This window comes from Schistocerca gregaria, chromosome 3 (assembly GCF_023897955.1).
Source record: "Schistocerca gregaria isolate iqSchGreg1 chromosome 3, iqSchGreg1.2, whole genome shotgun sequence".
NCBI classification, from domain to species: domain Eukaryota; kingdom Metazoa; phylum Arthropoda; class Insecta; order Orthoptera; family Acrididae; genus Schistocerca; species Schistocerca gregaria.
The window spans coordinates 681624040-681641291 of NC_064922.1; the positions used below are offsets into that span (position 1 = coordinate 681624040).

The 17252-nt window shown below is 43.3% G+C and overlaps 1 protein-coding gene across 1 annotated transcript in view; it reads left to right on the forward strand.

Annotated features, from left to right (window-relative positions):
* The window catches only part of LOC126356042 (dual oxidase maturation factor 2-like), a 995426-nt gene that overhangs the window by 438090 nt on the left and 540084 nt on the right, over positions 1-17252 (forward strand). The window contains exon 2 of the mRNA XM_050006722.1: positions 14888-15064. Within this exon, the coding sequence (XP_049862679.1) occupies positions 14900-15064 (165 nt within the window). The 5' untranslated portion in view covers positions 14888-14899. The remainder of the gene's footprint in view (positions 1-14887; positions 15065-17252) is intronic.

The following is a 17252-nucleotide window of genomic DNA, read 5'->3' on the forward strand; positions in this document are numbered from 1 at the left end:
CTGGGCCCACAGTGCCTTGATGAACTTGTGGATAGTATGCCACGACAAATACAGGCGTGCATCAGTGCAAGAGGGCGTGCTACTGGGTATTAGAGGTACCGGGGTGTACAGCAATGTGGACCACCACCCCTGAAAGTCTCGTCGTATGGTGGTACAACATGTAATATGTGGTTTTCATGGGCAATAAAAAGGGCGGAAATGATGATTATGTTGATCTTTGTTCCAGTTGTCTATTCAGATGTCGGAACTCTCGGAACAGAGGTGATGCACAACTTTTTTTGATGTGTGTATTTCACGGTGGAAGTCTCTCCGTGCTGCACTTAAATTTCCAAAAACACGTATATAGGTCGCGCTTTCTTTAAAATGTTTCTAACGAACTTAGAAGATTAAATAGATATGCTTTTATTCTCTTAGACGATTTCCGTCTCAAATGATCTCACCCTCCTTCTCCTGTGGCCGTAGTTTTTGAAAGTTAATAACGCATTAATTGTAGGCATATTCATATGTGAAGGCTGAAATGTATCCAATAAGATCATCCATTATGTTCAGAGGATTCAAATACGCAAAATTCTCACATGGTTCCTCAAAAATTAGTCCACTGTTTTGACGTCTAATGTTATCAGCCAACCGGCATTTTCCCCCTCATACCCTTCTCTTTATCACTCTATCTCATTAAACGATCTCGATTTTGCTCAAGAACCAAACCAGTAGAAAAACTGGTATAAGCCGAACCAGGGGAGATTGGAGGTGGCCCTACCGAACGTTAACGAGGCTGAGCACATGAGCATGTTGTTTCTACAGTGCACATTAGGAGCATTCCCCTCCCCATACACACACACTTAACTCTCTAAAACTTTCATTCCTCGCATGACCAACGTAATACGAGCACAGCTTTGCTTCACATACTTCTGAAGTACTATCTTAATTGCTGGCATTTGTTAACAGTATCCGGAAAGAGATAAAAAGATACCTAATTAAACAGTAATGAGTCCAAAGCCTTCTGTCTAAGGACCTAAGCTCACGAAGGCAGCCACTTAGCGTCTCCTTATGAACTTCAAGGTAACTGCTGAATTGAAATGAAACATGAAGTGACGAGGGCGAAATGAGATAACCTTTCTTTTTCGCGCTTGAGTTTTAATGAGAGACTGTTACTGGATCTACTGCTATTAACTGTAGTAGCTGGAAGAGGAACATGAGCCGTTTTCTTGGTAACAGAAACGTTTTATCCAACGCGTATAGAAATTAAGACCACGTCTGATATTTTGAAGCTTTGTATGAGTGTTCGCTTTGATTGTACGAAAATACTTAACACGTAATCAAAATTGCGAACAGCAGCAATCGAGAAAAAAGTTCCAGAGAAAAAGAAAAGCCTCGTAAAAATAAATGGACCTGGTCGTTAACGTGTATTTATGCTCGCAAAGCCCGAACTTCTAGCGACGAGTTGGCGCTGTGCAGGCAGTCGTGCTTCGCAGATTTACTGTTATGCGTACGCTTCTGAGGTGAGGGTATAACTTCAGCCGTCGTAAAACAAACAACGCGAGAGAAGCAGTCAACGCCGTGTCGCGCGTGACTAACTTCGCACCTGAGGTTCCGCCTCGTGCGTTAGTTAGCTCCCTGCTGGTTGCTGGCGCACTTCATGCCGGCAATTTGGGTTCCACGAAGGATGAGCTCGCGTCCGCTGAGATAAAGCGCGATGATTAAATCCAAGCATCGAGCAATAATCCACAGGCCCTTTGTACATCCATTTCGGTCTTCTAGACGACACTTACGGAGACACTCTAGTGATCCTCCTCGTTCATACAGCTTTTAATCATATTATAATTAAATGCAAAAACGCATCCCCCCGCCCCGACTTCTCGCCCCCTTGCACAGACGTACACACATAAAATGGGATTTTCCCTACCAGGGACACACAATGACGTGCACACACGCTTGCAGATAAAGAACATAAACGAATATGCAATCAAATGTTGGAGGAAATAGTTAAAATTTACAGTCCCGTCTACGAATAAGTCATTAGAGTTGTGGCAAAACCTCGGAATGTGAATAAATCAGGGAAAGAAAATTAGCTGTCTCGTTTCAAAGCAACCATCTTGACACTTAAATTAATTAATTTAGGGAATGTATGTTTTGAAGTTAAGGCTCACTTTTTACACCCATATCTGTTTCAAATAAATAGTATTTGGGAAAAATTCTTGCCTTGGACAGATACAATTTTCTTCATTTACACCCACACATATTTCGGTAAAATATCGCCAAGAAACTTTCTGATAGATTACTCGAATCTGGGAGCTTTGCTGTTCGTGGGTTAGTGCTCGACCAACTGAACGAACCAAGCACGACTCACGACGCGCCCTTACAGCTTCGCTTTGCTCAGTACCTGTTATTCTTTCAAATCTCACAGAAGTTTTCCTGCATACCTTGCGGTCCTTCACTCCACAAAGTGCAGAATACTGCTCCAGCAAGGACTGATCATACAAGAGTTTTGTAAGATGGACGCTACAGCTTACCTCGTGCTACGACCCTAACGACATGCATATAGCCAGGATTTTGAACTTTAATTTCCTTTCCACAGATGAAATTCTAAATGTGGTGTGCACGTCAGATGCCAAGGTGATGGGTAGAGGCAAAGGGCACACTACCACATGATACACCAGTCAATAGCGTCATTCTGGCACATTTGTCTCTACCGTGCGCTATAGTCTAGAGTGCGCGCAGAAAATTTAGCGTTGGTTTTCATGTTAGTTTTGGCATGATGAAGGTAATTAGTCACTTTACTACTCATTATAGGTGGCTTAAGGTATATGAGGTGTGTTAATAAAGATAGCATTTTCTGAAAGCATTTTTTTTATTCGTGAGTTTTATACGATTAAAATAGTTACGCTTAGATTTTATAGACTTGTGTTAGGACTTTTTCATATTTCCAAAGCATTTAAAATCTTGTCTAGGTTTGTAAAATGATGTCACCTGTAATGTTGTCTTTACTTTTGGGAACAGAGAAAATATCACATGGGGTCATATCTGACGAACATGGAGACTAAGGCATTATTGTAGTATTGTTTCTGGGCAAAAATTTCCAAAGAAGCAAGGAGGTGTGAGCATGTGCATGATCGTTGTACAAAAGCCACAAACCCAGGCGTTTTTTCGGATTTCTTGACGCAAACGACATAGAACTTGTAAGTGATATACAACGTTGATCGTTGGAACATATGGTGCACCATTCGGTTAAAATCGAAGAATATATTTGACCGCATTTGTCGAGCAGTTTTCGGTCTTCGCTGCACAGAATGGGACGGTTACGCATTAGTTTCAGCGCCATATCCGTAAATCTATGTTTCTATGTTTCATCGGCGGTTATGACACGTTTCAGTAGTCCTATATTGTTATAAACTTCACTGACTGGCTCATGAGCAACTTGTATTCGCCGTAGCTTTTGTTTTAAATTCAAGAAATTCATAATAAAATTTGATCTTACAAGTTTCCTTCCCAAATATGGGAAAAAATTTCTCTGCATTGATCAGTTGTTATGCCAACATCATCAGCGACTTCTCTGTTTGTGACTCGGTGATCGTTCATTGCCACTCATTTCCTTTTTTCCACGATTTCATGTCTCTATGATGTGTTGGGGCGTCCAGGGCTCTCACAATCTTCAGCATCTTCACAGACTTCTTCGAATCGCTTGTATCACTCATAGCAGATTGTCGAAAACCATTACTAAACCTTTGGTGATCTTCATTCCGTCCTTAACGAAAATTTAATACAAATTCTGTGATTAATTTTATACAAAATAAATAATAGCCAATACTACAGCCGACAGTAAACCAAGTATCAGACATGGTGAACACCGTACATATGCCTTCCAGAGGTGTTTACTAACAAAAACGTAAAAAAAGAGTGGCTAAGTCTAATAGAACAGGCTAAATTACTAAATTCCAGTTACGTTTTTAACACACATTTTACACGTCGTGAATTAATAAGCAACAGCAAACAGCTTATAGAGCATCTAAATTTGCCTACAGGGAGTCAGGAGCAGAATCGGTGGCTCAGTGGAGTTCGAGTACTTACCTCAGCGTTGGCAGTTACCAGGGTAGGCTACAGTCGAAGTGACAGGTGTAGGACGATGGAGTAAATTATATATGTGATGCCGCAAACCGCAAAATATGCTCCGCCCCTCTCTGCAAGAAAAGCATAGCGCGCCGCCGTTGTACTGGTAATTACGCACCACTATATCTACAGTCGTGTTTCCACAGGCAACTAAAATTTGCACATGCATCCTCCCAGCATTATCCTCAGAAGGCACTGTTTACACACGCACCACCTTATGCTCTACTGGCACTGTATTCAAGATGGTATTAACTGCAATAAGTCGTGCAGGAGTAAATATAACTGTCTACATTTTAGCTCAAGAGCTCACAGAAACACGAAGGAGAAGAAAATAGCGCTACAAATATTGAGTACGAAATGAGATTTCTTGTAGAAATCATTTGGGGCCTTAAGCACGCTAAAAGTGTTGTTGAAAGAGGATGAGTGTCGTTCGAAAAGTAAATGAAGGAGTAAAACTACTTCAGAATTCCTGTTCATACATGATTTTTTGTGGAGGTATGTACTTTCTATGCAACTAAATGAAGGCAGTTCTTTATTGCCATACGCGTTTCGCTTCATTTCTTTGGGAAGCATCATCTGTGGCAATTTCCAGCGCTCTTAACTCGTGTGTACACAAGCGGCAAGACGCAGTCAATACCTTCGCTGCGCAGTGCCGATGGTACTGTTATCGACGACTGTGCCGCTAAAGCGGAGTTATTGAACGCAGTTTTCCGAAATTCCTTCACCAGGGAAGACGAATGGAATATTCCAGAATTTGAAACACGAACATCTGCTAGCATGAGTTTCTTAGAAGTAGATACCTTAGGGGTTGCAAAGCAACACAAATCGCTTGATACGGGTAAGTCTTCAGGTCCAGATTGTATACCGATTAGGTTCCTTTCAGATTACGCTGATACTATAGCTCCCTACTTAGCACTCATATACAACCGCTCGCTCACCGATAGATCTGTACCTACAGATTGGAAAATTGCGCAGGTCGCACCAGTATTCAAGAAGGGTAGTAGGAGTAATCCATTTAACTACAGACCTATATCATTGACGTCGGTTTGCAGTAGGGTTTTGGAGCATATACTGTATTCAAACATTATGAATCACCTCGAAGGGAACGATCTATTGACACGTAATCAGCATGGCTTCAGAAAACATCGCACTTGTGCAACGCAGCTAGCTCTATATTCGCACGAAGTAATGGCCGCTATCGACAGGGGATCTCAAGTTGATTCCGTATTTCTAGATTTCCGGAAAGCTTTTGACACCGTTCCTCACAAGCGACTTCTAATCAAGCTGCGGAGCTATGGGGTATCGTCTCAGTTGTGCGACTGGATTCGTGATTTCCTGTCACGAAGGTCGCAGTTCGTAGTAATAGACGGCAAATCATCGAGTAAAACTGAAGTGATATCAGGTGTTCCCCAGGGAAGTGTCCTGGGACCTCTACTGTTCCTGATCTATATAAATGACCTGGGTGACAATCTGAGCAGTTCTCTTAGACTGTTCGCAGATGATGCTGTAATTTACCGTCTAGTAAGGTCATCCGAAGACCAGTATCAGCTGCAAAGCGATTTAGAAAAGATTGCTGTATGGTGTGTCAGGTGGCAGTTGACGCTAAATAACGAAAAGTGTGAGATGATCCACATGAGTTCCAAAAGAAATCCGTTGGAATTCGATTACTCGATAAATAGTACAATTCTCAAGGCTGTCAATTCAACTAAGTACCTGGGTGTTAAAATTACGAATAACTTCAGTTGGAAGGACCACATAGATAATATTGTCGGGAAGGCGAGCCAAAGGTTGCGTTTCATTGGCAGGACACTTAGAAGATGCAACAAGTCCACTAAAGAGACAGCTTACACTACACTCGTTCGTCCTCTGTTAGAATATTGCGGCGCGGTGTGGGATCCTTACCAGGTGGGATTGACGGAGGACATCGAGAGGGTGCAAAGAAGGGCAGCTCGTTTTGTATGATCGCGTTATAGGGGAGAGAGTGTGGCAGATATGGTACACGAGTTGGGATGGAAGTCTTTACAGCATAGACGTTTTTCGTCGCGGCGAGACCTTTTTACGAAATTTCAGTCACCAACCTTCTCTTCCGAATGCGAAAATATTTTGTTGAGCCCAACCTACATAGGTAGGAATGATCATCAAAATAAAATAAGAGAAATCAGAGCTCGAACAGAAAGGTTTAGGTGTTCGTTTTTCCCGCTCGCTGTTCGGGAGTGGAATAGTAGAGAGATAGTATGATTGTGGTTCGATGAACTCTCTGCCAAGCACTTAAATGTGAATTGCAGAGTAGTCATGTAGATGTAGTCATGTAGATGTAGATGTGTAGTCCTGGATTTGTATTCGTTAATTTTGCATAATCCAGCTGGGCGATTTCTGGTGTTCTTTCACCCACATTTGTCACATTGCTTATGTGAATTGCACTTTCCATTTTGTGATCAACATACACTATGTGATGAAAAGTGTTCGGACACCTGGCTGAAAATGACGTATAAGTTCGTGGCGCCCTCCATCGGTAATCCTAAAATGATGTTGGCGCACCCTTAGCCTTCCACTCTCTCAGGAATACGTTCGATCAGGTGCTGGAACGTTTCTCGGGGAATGGCAGCCCATTCTTCACGGAGTGCTGCACTGAGGAGAGGTATCGATGTTAATTTGTGAGCTTTGGCACAAAGTCGGCATTCCAAAAGATCCCAAAAGTGTTCTGTAGGTTTTTCCACTGTTCAATCGTCCAATGCTTAAGCTCATTACACCAAGCGAGGCGTCGTTTGGAATTTATCGGCGTGATGTGTGGCTTATGAGCAGACGCTTGACCATTACATCCAAGGTTTCTTACCTCCCGCACAACTGTCATAGTACTTGCAGTGTATCCTGATGCAGTTTGGAATTCCTGTGCGATGGTCTGGATAGATGTCTGCCTATTACACATTACGATTCTCTTCAATTGTCGGCGGTCTTTGTCAGTCAACAGACGAGGTCGGCCTGAACGCTATTGTGCTGTATGTGTCCCTTCATGTTTCCACTTCACTATCACATCAGAAACAGTGGGCCTAGGGATTTTTAGGAATGTGGAAATCCCACGTACATACGTATGACACAAGTGACACCCAATCACCTAACCACGTTCTAAGTCCGTGAGTTCTACGGAGCGCTCCATTCTGCTCTCTCACGATGTCTAATGACTACTGAGGTCGCTGATATGGAGTAGCTGGCAATAGGTGGCAGTACAATGCTCCTAATATGGAAAACGTATGTTTTGCTGGTGTCCGGATACTTTTCATCACATAGTGTATATTGTTGATCACAAAATGGAAAGTGCAAGTGACATATGCGAAGTGACAAATGTAGTAAAAGCCTGGAATCGTCCAGCTGGAGTATGGAAATTAACGAATACATCTCCAGGAGCACACACACAGCAGCGCTGCAAATCGCCATTGATGATGATTCCCAAATAAATTAAGCGATACGCGTATGTCAATAAGCAAAGTGCCTTCAATTAGCTGCATAGACGATACATACCTCCACGAATTTAAAGCAACTGAAGGAAAGACGGAAAACAGAAAAAATGACATTTTTTGCTCTATACAGAAGTCAAATATATGTATGTAAGATGACATAACGGGCCATCTTAAATTACAAGTAACACTGACAGACCAGGCACCTGGAGATCACTTTATTATGACTGTAGTATGCTTACTGCGTTCCTAGAAGGCAAATTTTGAAGTTTTGTATGAAACTGTATCTGCTGTTTGTGTCTTATACCTTCTACGTACAGCGGAAACTGAGGCTTTTATTCCGCAGTTATGCCTCCTTTTTGTTTTTATAATCAAGGTACTGATACGCCATATATATATATATATATGTGTGTGGTGGTAATATCGCATACACAAGGTACAAAAGGGCAGTGCATTTGGCGGAGCTGTCATTTGTACTCAGGTGAGTCGTGTGAAAAGGTTTCCGACATGATTATGGCCGCACAAAGACGAAGAACAGACTCTGAACACGGAATGGTAGATGGAGCCAGACGTGTAAGACAGTCCATTTCGGGTACCGTTAGGGAATTCAATATTCCAAGATCCACAACGTCAATAGTGTGCCGAGAATCCCACATTTCCACCATTACCTCTCACCACGTACAACGCAGTGGCCAACAGCCTTTACTTAACGACCGAGAACAGCGGCGTCTGCACAGAGTTGTCAGTGCTATCAGACAAGCAATACTGCTTGAAATATCAATGTTGGACGTATGACGAACGTATCCGGTAGGACAGCGCAGCGAAGTCTGGCGTTAATGGTGCATGGCAGCAGACGAACGATGCAAGTGTCTTTGCTGGCAGAACGACATCGCCTGCAGCGCCTCTCCTGGGCTCGTGACCATATCGGTTAAACCCTAGATCAGGCCTGGTCAGATGAATTTCGATTTCAGTTGATAAGAGCTGATGGTATGGTTCGAATGTGGCGCAGAACACACGAAGCCGTGGATCCAAGTTGACAGTTACGCACTATGCATGCTGGTGGTGGCTCCATAATGGTGAGGGCTGTTTTAACGTGGAATGAACTGGATCCTCTGACCCAAGTGAACCAACCATTGGCTGTGAATGGTTATGTTCGGTTACTTGAAGACCATTCAACGATGAAATCTTTACAGATGGCGATTTGCCACTTCACCGGACCACAAACTGTTTGCGATTGGTTGGAAGAGCCTTGTGGACAGTGTGAGTGAAGGATTTGGCCAGCCAGATCGGCCGACACGAATCCCATCGAATATTAATGGAACATAATCGAGAGGTCAGTTCGTGACGAAATTCTGCAACAGCAATAGTTGTGCAACTGCGGATGGCTGTAGAGAGGGCATGACTCAACACTGCTGCAGTGGACTTCCAATGACTTGTTGGGTCGATGCCAAGTGGAGATGCAGCACTACGTCAGGCCAAAGGAAATCCAAAATCATATTAGGAGGTATTCCTTGACTTTCGTCACCTCCGTTGCCTCACTTCAAATGTTGTTGTTTTACTTTTACATTACGTGTTTACTAGGAATTATGGAAGGTTATATTGATATTCGTATCGCAAAACTTAAGAATATTTTGCCACTATTTACTTTCACAAATAAACTGATTCAACACCTGCGCTGTCGAATGAAAGTAGAATCAGAGAAGAATCAGCTAGCGGCAGTTGCTGAATTTCTTCGACGAGGGTAGGGGAAAGTGCTTGTGGCCATTAACATAATTTTCACGACTGTCGGTCCAGCTTGCAAGACAATGAGCCAGTAGGATGTTTCCGCAGGCCAGTTGACTACCCGTCGTGATGGTGGAGGACGCATTTGCTGGTTTCGTTGCCAGTGGAAAGGAGGCTTAGCGCTTAAAAGAGAGAGAGAGATAGAGAGAGAGCGTACGGCGACGTAACGCACCGTTGACGGCCTGCTCCTCCGCCGGCTGCGCTTCCCTCATTGCGCAAATCTGCCTCGCGGCTGCTACGCTCGATAAACTACAACGGCGACACACTAGTCAGCTTACAACGTTCCGCCTTTTGCTGCTACCGGGACCGCTCGGCGTGTTACGCGTCGTGTAATCCGGTGGCGGGGATCCCGGCGTCAGCGCCGCGGGACGCGCCGACGCCGGCGCCGGCGCCGGCTTGCCCTCTGGCGCTGCCTCGCGGCTCGTTAATTGAAACGAACTGCCTCGGCGCCTCCGAATTACGGCAGCCGAAGTCGTTTCCTGTTGCGCAAAGGAAACGTTACGCTAATTGCAGTAATCGCGAGTTTTCTGCGTCGAGGAGGGGGTAGAGACACGGAAAGCTCGCAGCACCTGTTGTGGCCAGCTCTTTAGCTCCGCCGAAGGAGGCACGTTTCAGGAGGAGGAGATCCAGACGCTTGAGGTGCTTTCGAAACTTCTAGTCACGTGCCCAAAGTGATAAGTGTCTAGCAACACGTTTTGCTCCTAAGTACGGGGTGTGAGAGAAAAGTAATAAGACGGATTTTTTATCTACGAAAGTCCTCATTTTTTTCCTAACAACAATATTGTCCACTTCAAAGTAGGTCCCTTCGGTAGCTACACACCGGCAGAGTCGTTTCTCCCAGTCTTGGTTGCAGCACTGAAGGGCTTGAACTGGTACGTCCTTTAATAAGTCGTTCACATTCTTTTGAATGTACTCCGGAGTCCCAAAAGAACGTCCTTATAAGACATTCTTCAATTTCTGAAAAAGAAAAAAAGGTCACAAAGACTCATGTCAGGTGATCAAAAATATTCAAATGTGTGTGAAATCTTATGGGACTTAACTGCTAAGGTCATCAGTCCCTAAGCTTACACACCACTTTACCTAAATTATCCTAAAGACGAACACACACACCCATGCCCGAGAGAGGACTCGAACCTCCGCCGGGACGTCCACGACTGCAGCGCCTTAGACCGCTCGGCTAATCCCACGCGGCTCATGTCAGCTGAATAGGGGGCTGTGGAACAACAGGAATGCCTTCACAGGTAAAAAATATCCTGTTGGAAGTGGCCGTCTGATATGGGGCGTTGTCATGATGCAGGATAGACTTGTCTGTAATGCCCCGTTTCACCCGATTCACCCTTTTCCTGAGCCTTTCAAGGGCACATTTGTAAAACACCAGGTTGACAGTTTGTCCTGGGTGAACAGTCTCACAAGACTACACACACGCTTTCGACGTTTTCGTCGATTTTTGAAGTCGAAGGTCTCCATGCGTGGGGTTCATCTTCAATGTGTTGTCGGCCTCTCAAAAATGACTTGTGCCGGCGAAATGCTTGTGCTCTTGATAAGGAGTATTCCCCATAAGCCTGTTTCAACGTTTCAAGAGCCACATCCGCGGATTCCCTAAGTTTAACACAAAATTGGATGGCATAACGTTTGCTCTAAATTCTGTTGTTCCATTTTCGTAATACACAACAAAACCACAACTTCACTGAGGCGGTCTCAAAAATCGTGTGGAGGCTGTACAGAGCTAGAAGTCATACTGATCACCTGCAAGGGATGAACACACGGGTCTACACAAGTGGAAAAATACAGCATCGTCAGATTGCTCGCAGAATTCCCAGTCTCATTACTTTTCCCGCCCATCTCATAAGATAAAAGTGGAACTCCTTTAATTTCAACGGTGTCATTTAGGTTACACATGTAGCGTATCTGTCCCAGAGCCCGGCATCTCCGATACTGATGTCAGTCATCGAGTGTATCCAGAGTTGCAATGATTGCAGTTGGACCTCAGATAAACGTTTGGAAACGTAATCCGGCGCAACACGTTTGAATGCCTCAGAAAAGAAACCGCAGCTATGGTGTCGTACGTTTCCGATACCACACGAGGCGGAACGCACTCTGCGGCTGGGCAGTGAGAGATGTGACGGCCGGCCCCGCCTGTCAGCGGCCGACTCGAGCGGAGACCACCTGCTGCACGCACGTATCGCCGCCACCGAGCCGGTGAGAGCAGACGCCGCAGCGAGGCCAGCCGAGTTCCTTGAATGCATTAGCAGTCTTATCCGTAGCTTCCCTGGACTGTGATAATTTACGACGATTAGGCTCTGACTAACGGATTTGTGCAATAGAATTGGACTTGCTCCATCACATTAAGTAAACACAAGTATCACCCCGATTACGTGTTCTTGTAATTGTTTCTGCTTTCTGTCGAGGCACCCATCTATTCTTCGGTACTCACCCCGGTCCAACAATAACCTGTTTGGATAGACGGGTAAAATGCAGTATATAGGCTACAAGAACCAAGTGGGAACTATAAGAATGGAACGACAAGAGAGTTCTCGCATTAACCCTTTTAGTGCCACCAATATGAAAAATATATAATTTTAAAATGTTCCACATAATTAACCTTAATTATCATAATAAGCAACGAATGCGAAAAGAAACTGTCAAAAGCAAACACTCAGTTGTTTTAAGGAGTTGGTTTCACTTCGGAATATAATGTTAAAATTTTTCTTAAAATTAAACTTTAATTTCATAGTGAGCAACAAATAGAAGAACAAACTAGAAAAATGTGAACAATCAGTTGTTTTCAGGATGTGGTTTCTCTTAGGACCCTCTAAGCCATACAGTTTTAAATCATCCGTAATTTCATGTCCTATATTTGAAGGCAAATTCACATTTTTCTTAGAGACAATCTCACATCTCGAAACTTCCATGAACTCATAATGCCTAAAGCAAATTACAATAGAAATAACAATACAATAAGAATAGAAAATGGGCCTAAAATTTAATAAGTTTTGTATCAAATCTCCTTTTGGCCCCAGCGAAACCACTCAAGTTAAAGATCTTGTCAATATGATCACCACTAAAGAAAACCACATGTTGCAGTTACGTAGAACAATCCATGCCCACTGTTGCTTTTCTACAATGCACTACATTCATAGATCAGCCTTAGTGTATCAATGGATGTCTCTGTCTTGCAACGACATCGGTGGTTCCATGCTTACGGAGAAAAAGAGAAGATTGTTCCAAGGAGAAACCACTGTTACTTAAAGGATTAAAAACAGCATAAGACAAGGATGAAGTGTTTCGTCTCTGCTGTTAAAACGACACCTCAAAGAGGCAATGACTGAGATAAAATAAAAGCTCAGGAATTGGATTAACTTTTACGTAAAAATTATATTAACTGATGTCGTTGTTATCGTCAGTGAAAGTGAGGAAGAATTACAAGTCCCCTTGCATGGAATGAACAGTTTAACGAGCATTTAATATGAACTGAAAGTAAATTAACGAGGAATAGCATAGCAGAAATAAGATTAGCTAAAAACTTACCATCAAAATTGGAGACTACGAAGAAGTTGAAGTAAAAACTTCCGTATCCTCGCGAGCAAACATACAGGCTTAATTTTAGGAAGGACTATATTATACGTCAGGAACACAGCGTTATATGGATGTGAATAATGGACAATGAGAAAAGTGGAAGGGAAGACAACTGAAGCGTTTGACATTTTATATTACAGAATTACAGAAAGTAGTTGAAAATTAGGTGCACTGCTTGGAAAATAGAGGTCACTTTCTCCGACAGGTTAGGTACACTCAAGTCGCCGGAGAGGCGTCCAATTGAAAGACTTGCATCAGCACATTGAGCCACATGGAATTAACATTATTATTATCATAGTAGAGCAGTGAATAAATTACATGATTGATGAGGATGATGTATTCGACGAGCGCGGACGTCGTTAGAAGATTATAACGAAAGTCAGGAAGACTTAGTGGAAGACGGCAGCTGATACTCGACTTAAGTGACTATAATGTAAGTAGAGAGAAAGATACACTATTGATCACTTACAAGATCTGCGGCCTGTCACTGCAATCAAACAGAACCGTCAGCGATTTATGATTATCTATTTGGATCGATTTAATATTCGTCTCAAATGGCTTTGTGCACTCATAAATAATAATTACAGTGTGTATTGATTCATTTCGTACAAAACTTATACGAATATATGGCTGAATTGTTGAACGGTAAATGTTGGTTGCCGTTTGTAGAAATTAACCACTCATGTTAGTGAAAGGGGAATGATGTCATACGCACGTATGTTTCTCAAAGAGCATCAGTACAATAACTTTTTGTAATAATGCAAAAGTCACATTATTGACTGCGTGCGTAGATTGCTGTATTTACTGTATGTATTCCTAACTCGGGCCTAAATTCTTCCCACATTGAGGTATTAATATGCAAAAGTGTGATAGAATCTGCGGATGATTATCTTCGTTTTTCAGAACATAATGAAAACACTTTTTCCAGTGGCATGTCTCACAATTTCTGATGTCTCCTTTAATAATCTGCTTCAAGCACTGGTGTAGTTGGCTGATTTAGCTGACTGACTGTCGGATCAATAGGCTAAATGTTTGCCAGAGGAAGACAGAGAGAGAGAGAGAGAGAGAGAGAGAGAGAGAGAGAGAGAGAGAGAGAGAGGGGGGGGGGGGCGGGGAGGGGGGAGTGAGAGGGAGAGGGAGGAAGAGCATGTATCATTGGTCATTATTATATTTTTCTCGTAATTATGCTGACTTTAAACTCTGAACAAACAATGATTGTGTGTGTGTGTGTGTGTGTGTGTGTGTGTGTGTGTGTTCACACTGACACGTAGCACCTCCGTCTGGGATACAAGGTAAGCTAGATATTCGCTGCTGCTAGCTAGACAGCACAATGTATACATTTCTGTCAAAGAGCTTTCCAAATCACGAATTTCGCACAGGCCTTTGGTGCGGTGCCTTAAACTCAAGCTCCTCTATTCTTGTACATGTTCTTCGACATTAGATTAGTAGTTAATAACTTGATATCGTTCCAAAGCGACTGTAGTATCTAGTAATGTAAACTGGCCAGAAAAAAATAATTTGCATGTTGGTAATTCTTCTTGAATTATTGTACGAGAAGATGAGTAGTACGTTTCATATGCACTTATCGGTACTTTCCAGCATGCTTGAGAAAAATATTAAGAAATTTCAAATTCTTAAACAGTAGCTGAAAAAAAAAAAAATCGTGGCATGCATCCTTATATAGAGGAAAGTTATTTGGTCTCCAGGCCAATAATACTTTTGAGACGTCCCGATGTTTGGACGAGTTTCTTTTTTCTTGTGGCGAGAAGATAGTATGACACTTGTAGATGCATAGCGGTATCTGAACGCGAAAGTCTAGTTATAAGTTCCTGTGTGTCCCAAAAAAGAGCAGCTTTTAGTCTAGAAGGAAAGCATGTACTTACTGCTTCCAGTAGCACCGTGTATACTGATATACTGTGACAGTTAAATTGACTTCCTCGCAGTCTGCTTGACCACTGCCATCTGTGTTCCAGTGGCGATCGGACATGAAGGGCTGGTTTGACGCCTTCAGGAGCGATGGCGGGCCCACCCTGTACAGCCAGAGCAACCGGACATCCGTCACGGGTGACGTCACCACGGTCACGGTCTGCCTCGTCTTCTTCACCGTCTTCCTCGCTTTCCTCATCATCTTTCCCGGCGTGCGCAAAGAGGTAAGCAACATAGTACAGTTTAGGCTGGGTCGTGCATGAAATATAAAAGTCAAGACATTCTATTCAGAATAGAAAAGTGTGGCTGTGTAGTCATTCCATGGACATATGACTCTTTTTCCTCTGGAAATAATGAGAATAGGTGGTGCAGTGGTCAAAATTTTCACTTTATCAACTATCGTACTTTATCAGTTTCCTTAAGCTCACAAATAGTGCGTAGTTGCACGGTGTCTGTGGTTCGAAACCCACTGTCTAACCGGTATTAGTAACATAAAAGCAGAGCCGTGCGACACTGATCGCCACTGTACATAAAACCTAACTTAACGACACTATTGATGGGCATGTGCACTGCATACCACTTTCCTGACTATTAATACTGGGCTTAGATAGCTGATCCGGGTTGTCGTCACAATGTTGCGCGGAGCCCGCTCTATGACTGCCATCAACGGGAAAATTATCGTCAATATCTGTCAACTGGTCACGGCGCTACCCGTTAGACAGACCTGATGATCCGTTAGCTACAGTGGTGGTTGCTTTTCGTCATGTAAACGTAGTTAGCTAATTCTGGTGTTTTTGCTCTGTGACGCTGTTGACATGCTCAGAAAGACTGTCATTTTCAGGGAGTAACACTGTTTTGGTCTTCAGTCGGAAGACTGGTTTGATGCAGCTCAAGCTAGTCTCTGTGCAAGTCCACCTCTTCTCCGCATAATTACTCCAACCTACATCCACTTGAATCTGCTTCCTGTAGCCATATGTTGCGTCTCTGTACAATTTTATGCTCACATATTTTCGCCCTTTATCAAACTGACACCTCTTGAAGTTTCAGAATGTGTCCTACCAGCTAGTCCCCTCTTTTCGACAAATTGTGCCGTGTACTTCTTTTCTGCCTAGTTCGATTCAGCACGTCTTCATCCGTTATCCGACACACTCATCTAGTCATTAACACTTTTCTGTAGCACCATATATCAAATGCTTGTAACCTCTCTTCTCTCCCTTTCTCAGCTGCTGACTGTGGAATTTTTATTTTCCGTAAAAGGGAACATTCCAGAGAAATACCTCGAGAAAAGACTTCATAACTCATTTTTTTGTTCCTTGTAAGGAAAATTCTCATTTTCATAAACGCTTTTTCTGAGTTTTCCAATCGGCGTTTAATGTCTTCTCAACTTGGGCCATCGTAAATTGTTTAGCTATCCAAATAGTTAAATTCAACTACTACTTTGAGTGTCTAGTCTAATTTATTTCAGTATTATTATTTGCAGTGCATAAGGTCATAAATTAGGATTGCCGGACGTGGATGTGAAGTCTGCTTCTAAAAGCCCAGCTGTCGCACCTAAGCTCTTATGCAGAGCTCCTCTTTGACACCAAAAATATGTCCAAACACAGGTCTAAATCAGCTGCCAGAAAGTTGAAAAACCCGTTTACGACTTTCTAACGATTTATCAGACTCACTTAGGTGAACCGTATCTTGATCAACTGTTCCGCACGGAATAAATTCCCCTCTTGAAGATACAAAACGAAGTTCTCGGATAACAGGATAGAATTTACAGTTGTTTGTTGGTAGCTCTGTTGATCTCGATAAATGTTGTCACAGACGTTACGAGTGTTTAGAACTCTACATGCTAAGCTGAACTTCGAGTCGTAATTCGAATCACACGTGCGGTTTTCGTGGCGCGGAAGCGCTCGGCGAACACCCCCTCTGCCGACTTGTAAGTGTGCATACCGGAAAGATGGCGATATAAAGCCGACGTAAATCTCTCAGACTTCGCGTGCGCGGCGCCGGGAATTGCAAATGTGTATTTAAGGCCAGACACCGAGGCTGGAGATCTCTGGACGGCGTCGCAAAGGGGTCTCACGACGCCAGGCCGCTCTTTCCGCCGCGCTATCGGCGTCGCCTTTTGCAGAAGGGCAGGTCTATATGCGGCACCGGCCCCAGTTGGTTCCCAGGTGTTCACAGTGCCTAGCAGCAGGCGTCCTGCGCGAAAATGTGGTAACGCCCCGAGAAGTGCACGCTTTAACATAAATGCACGTGTTAGCCAAGCCTGCAGATTGCGCCGTTATACACTACTGGCCATTAAAATTGCTACACCACGAAGATGACGCGCTGCAGACGCGAAATTTAACCGACAGGAAAAAAAAAAAAAAAATGACGCGCTGCACCGAGTTCTTCCAAGAAGGATCAATACTGATTCTG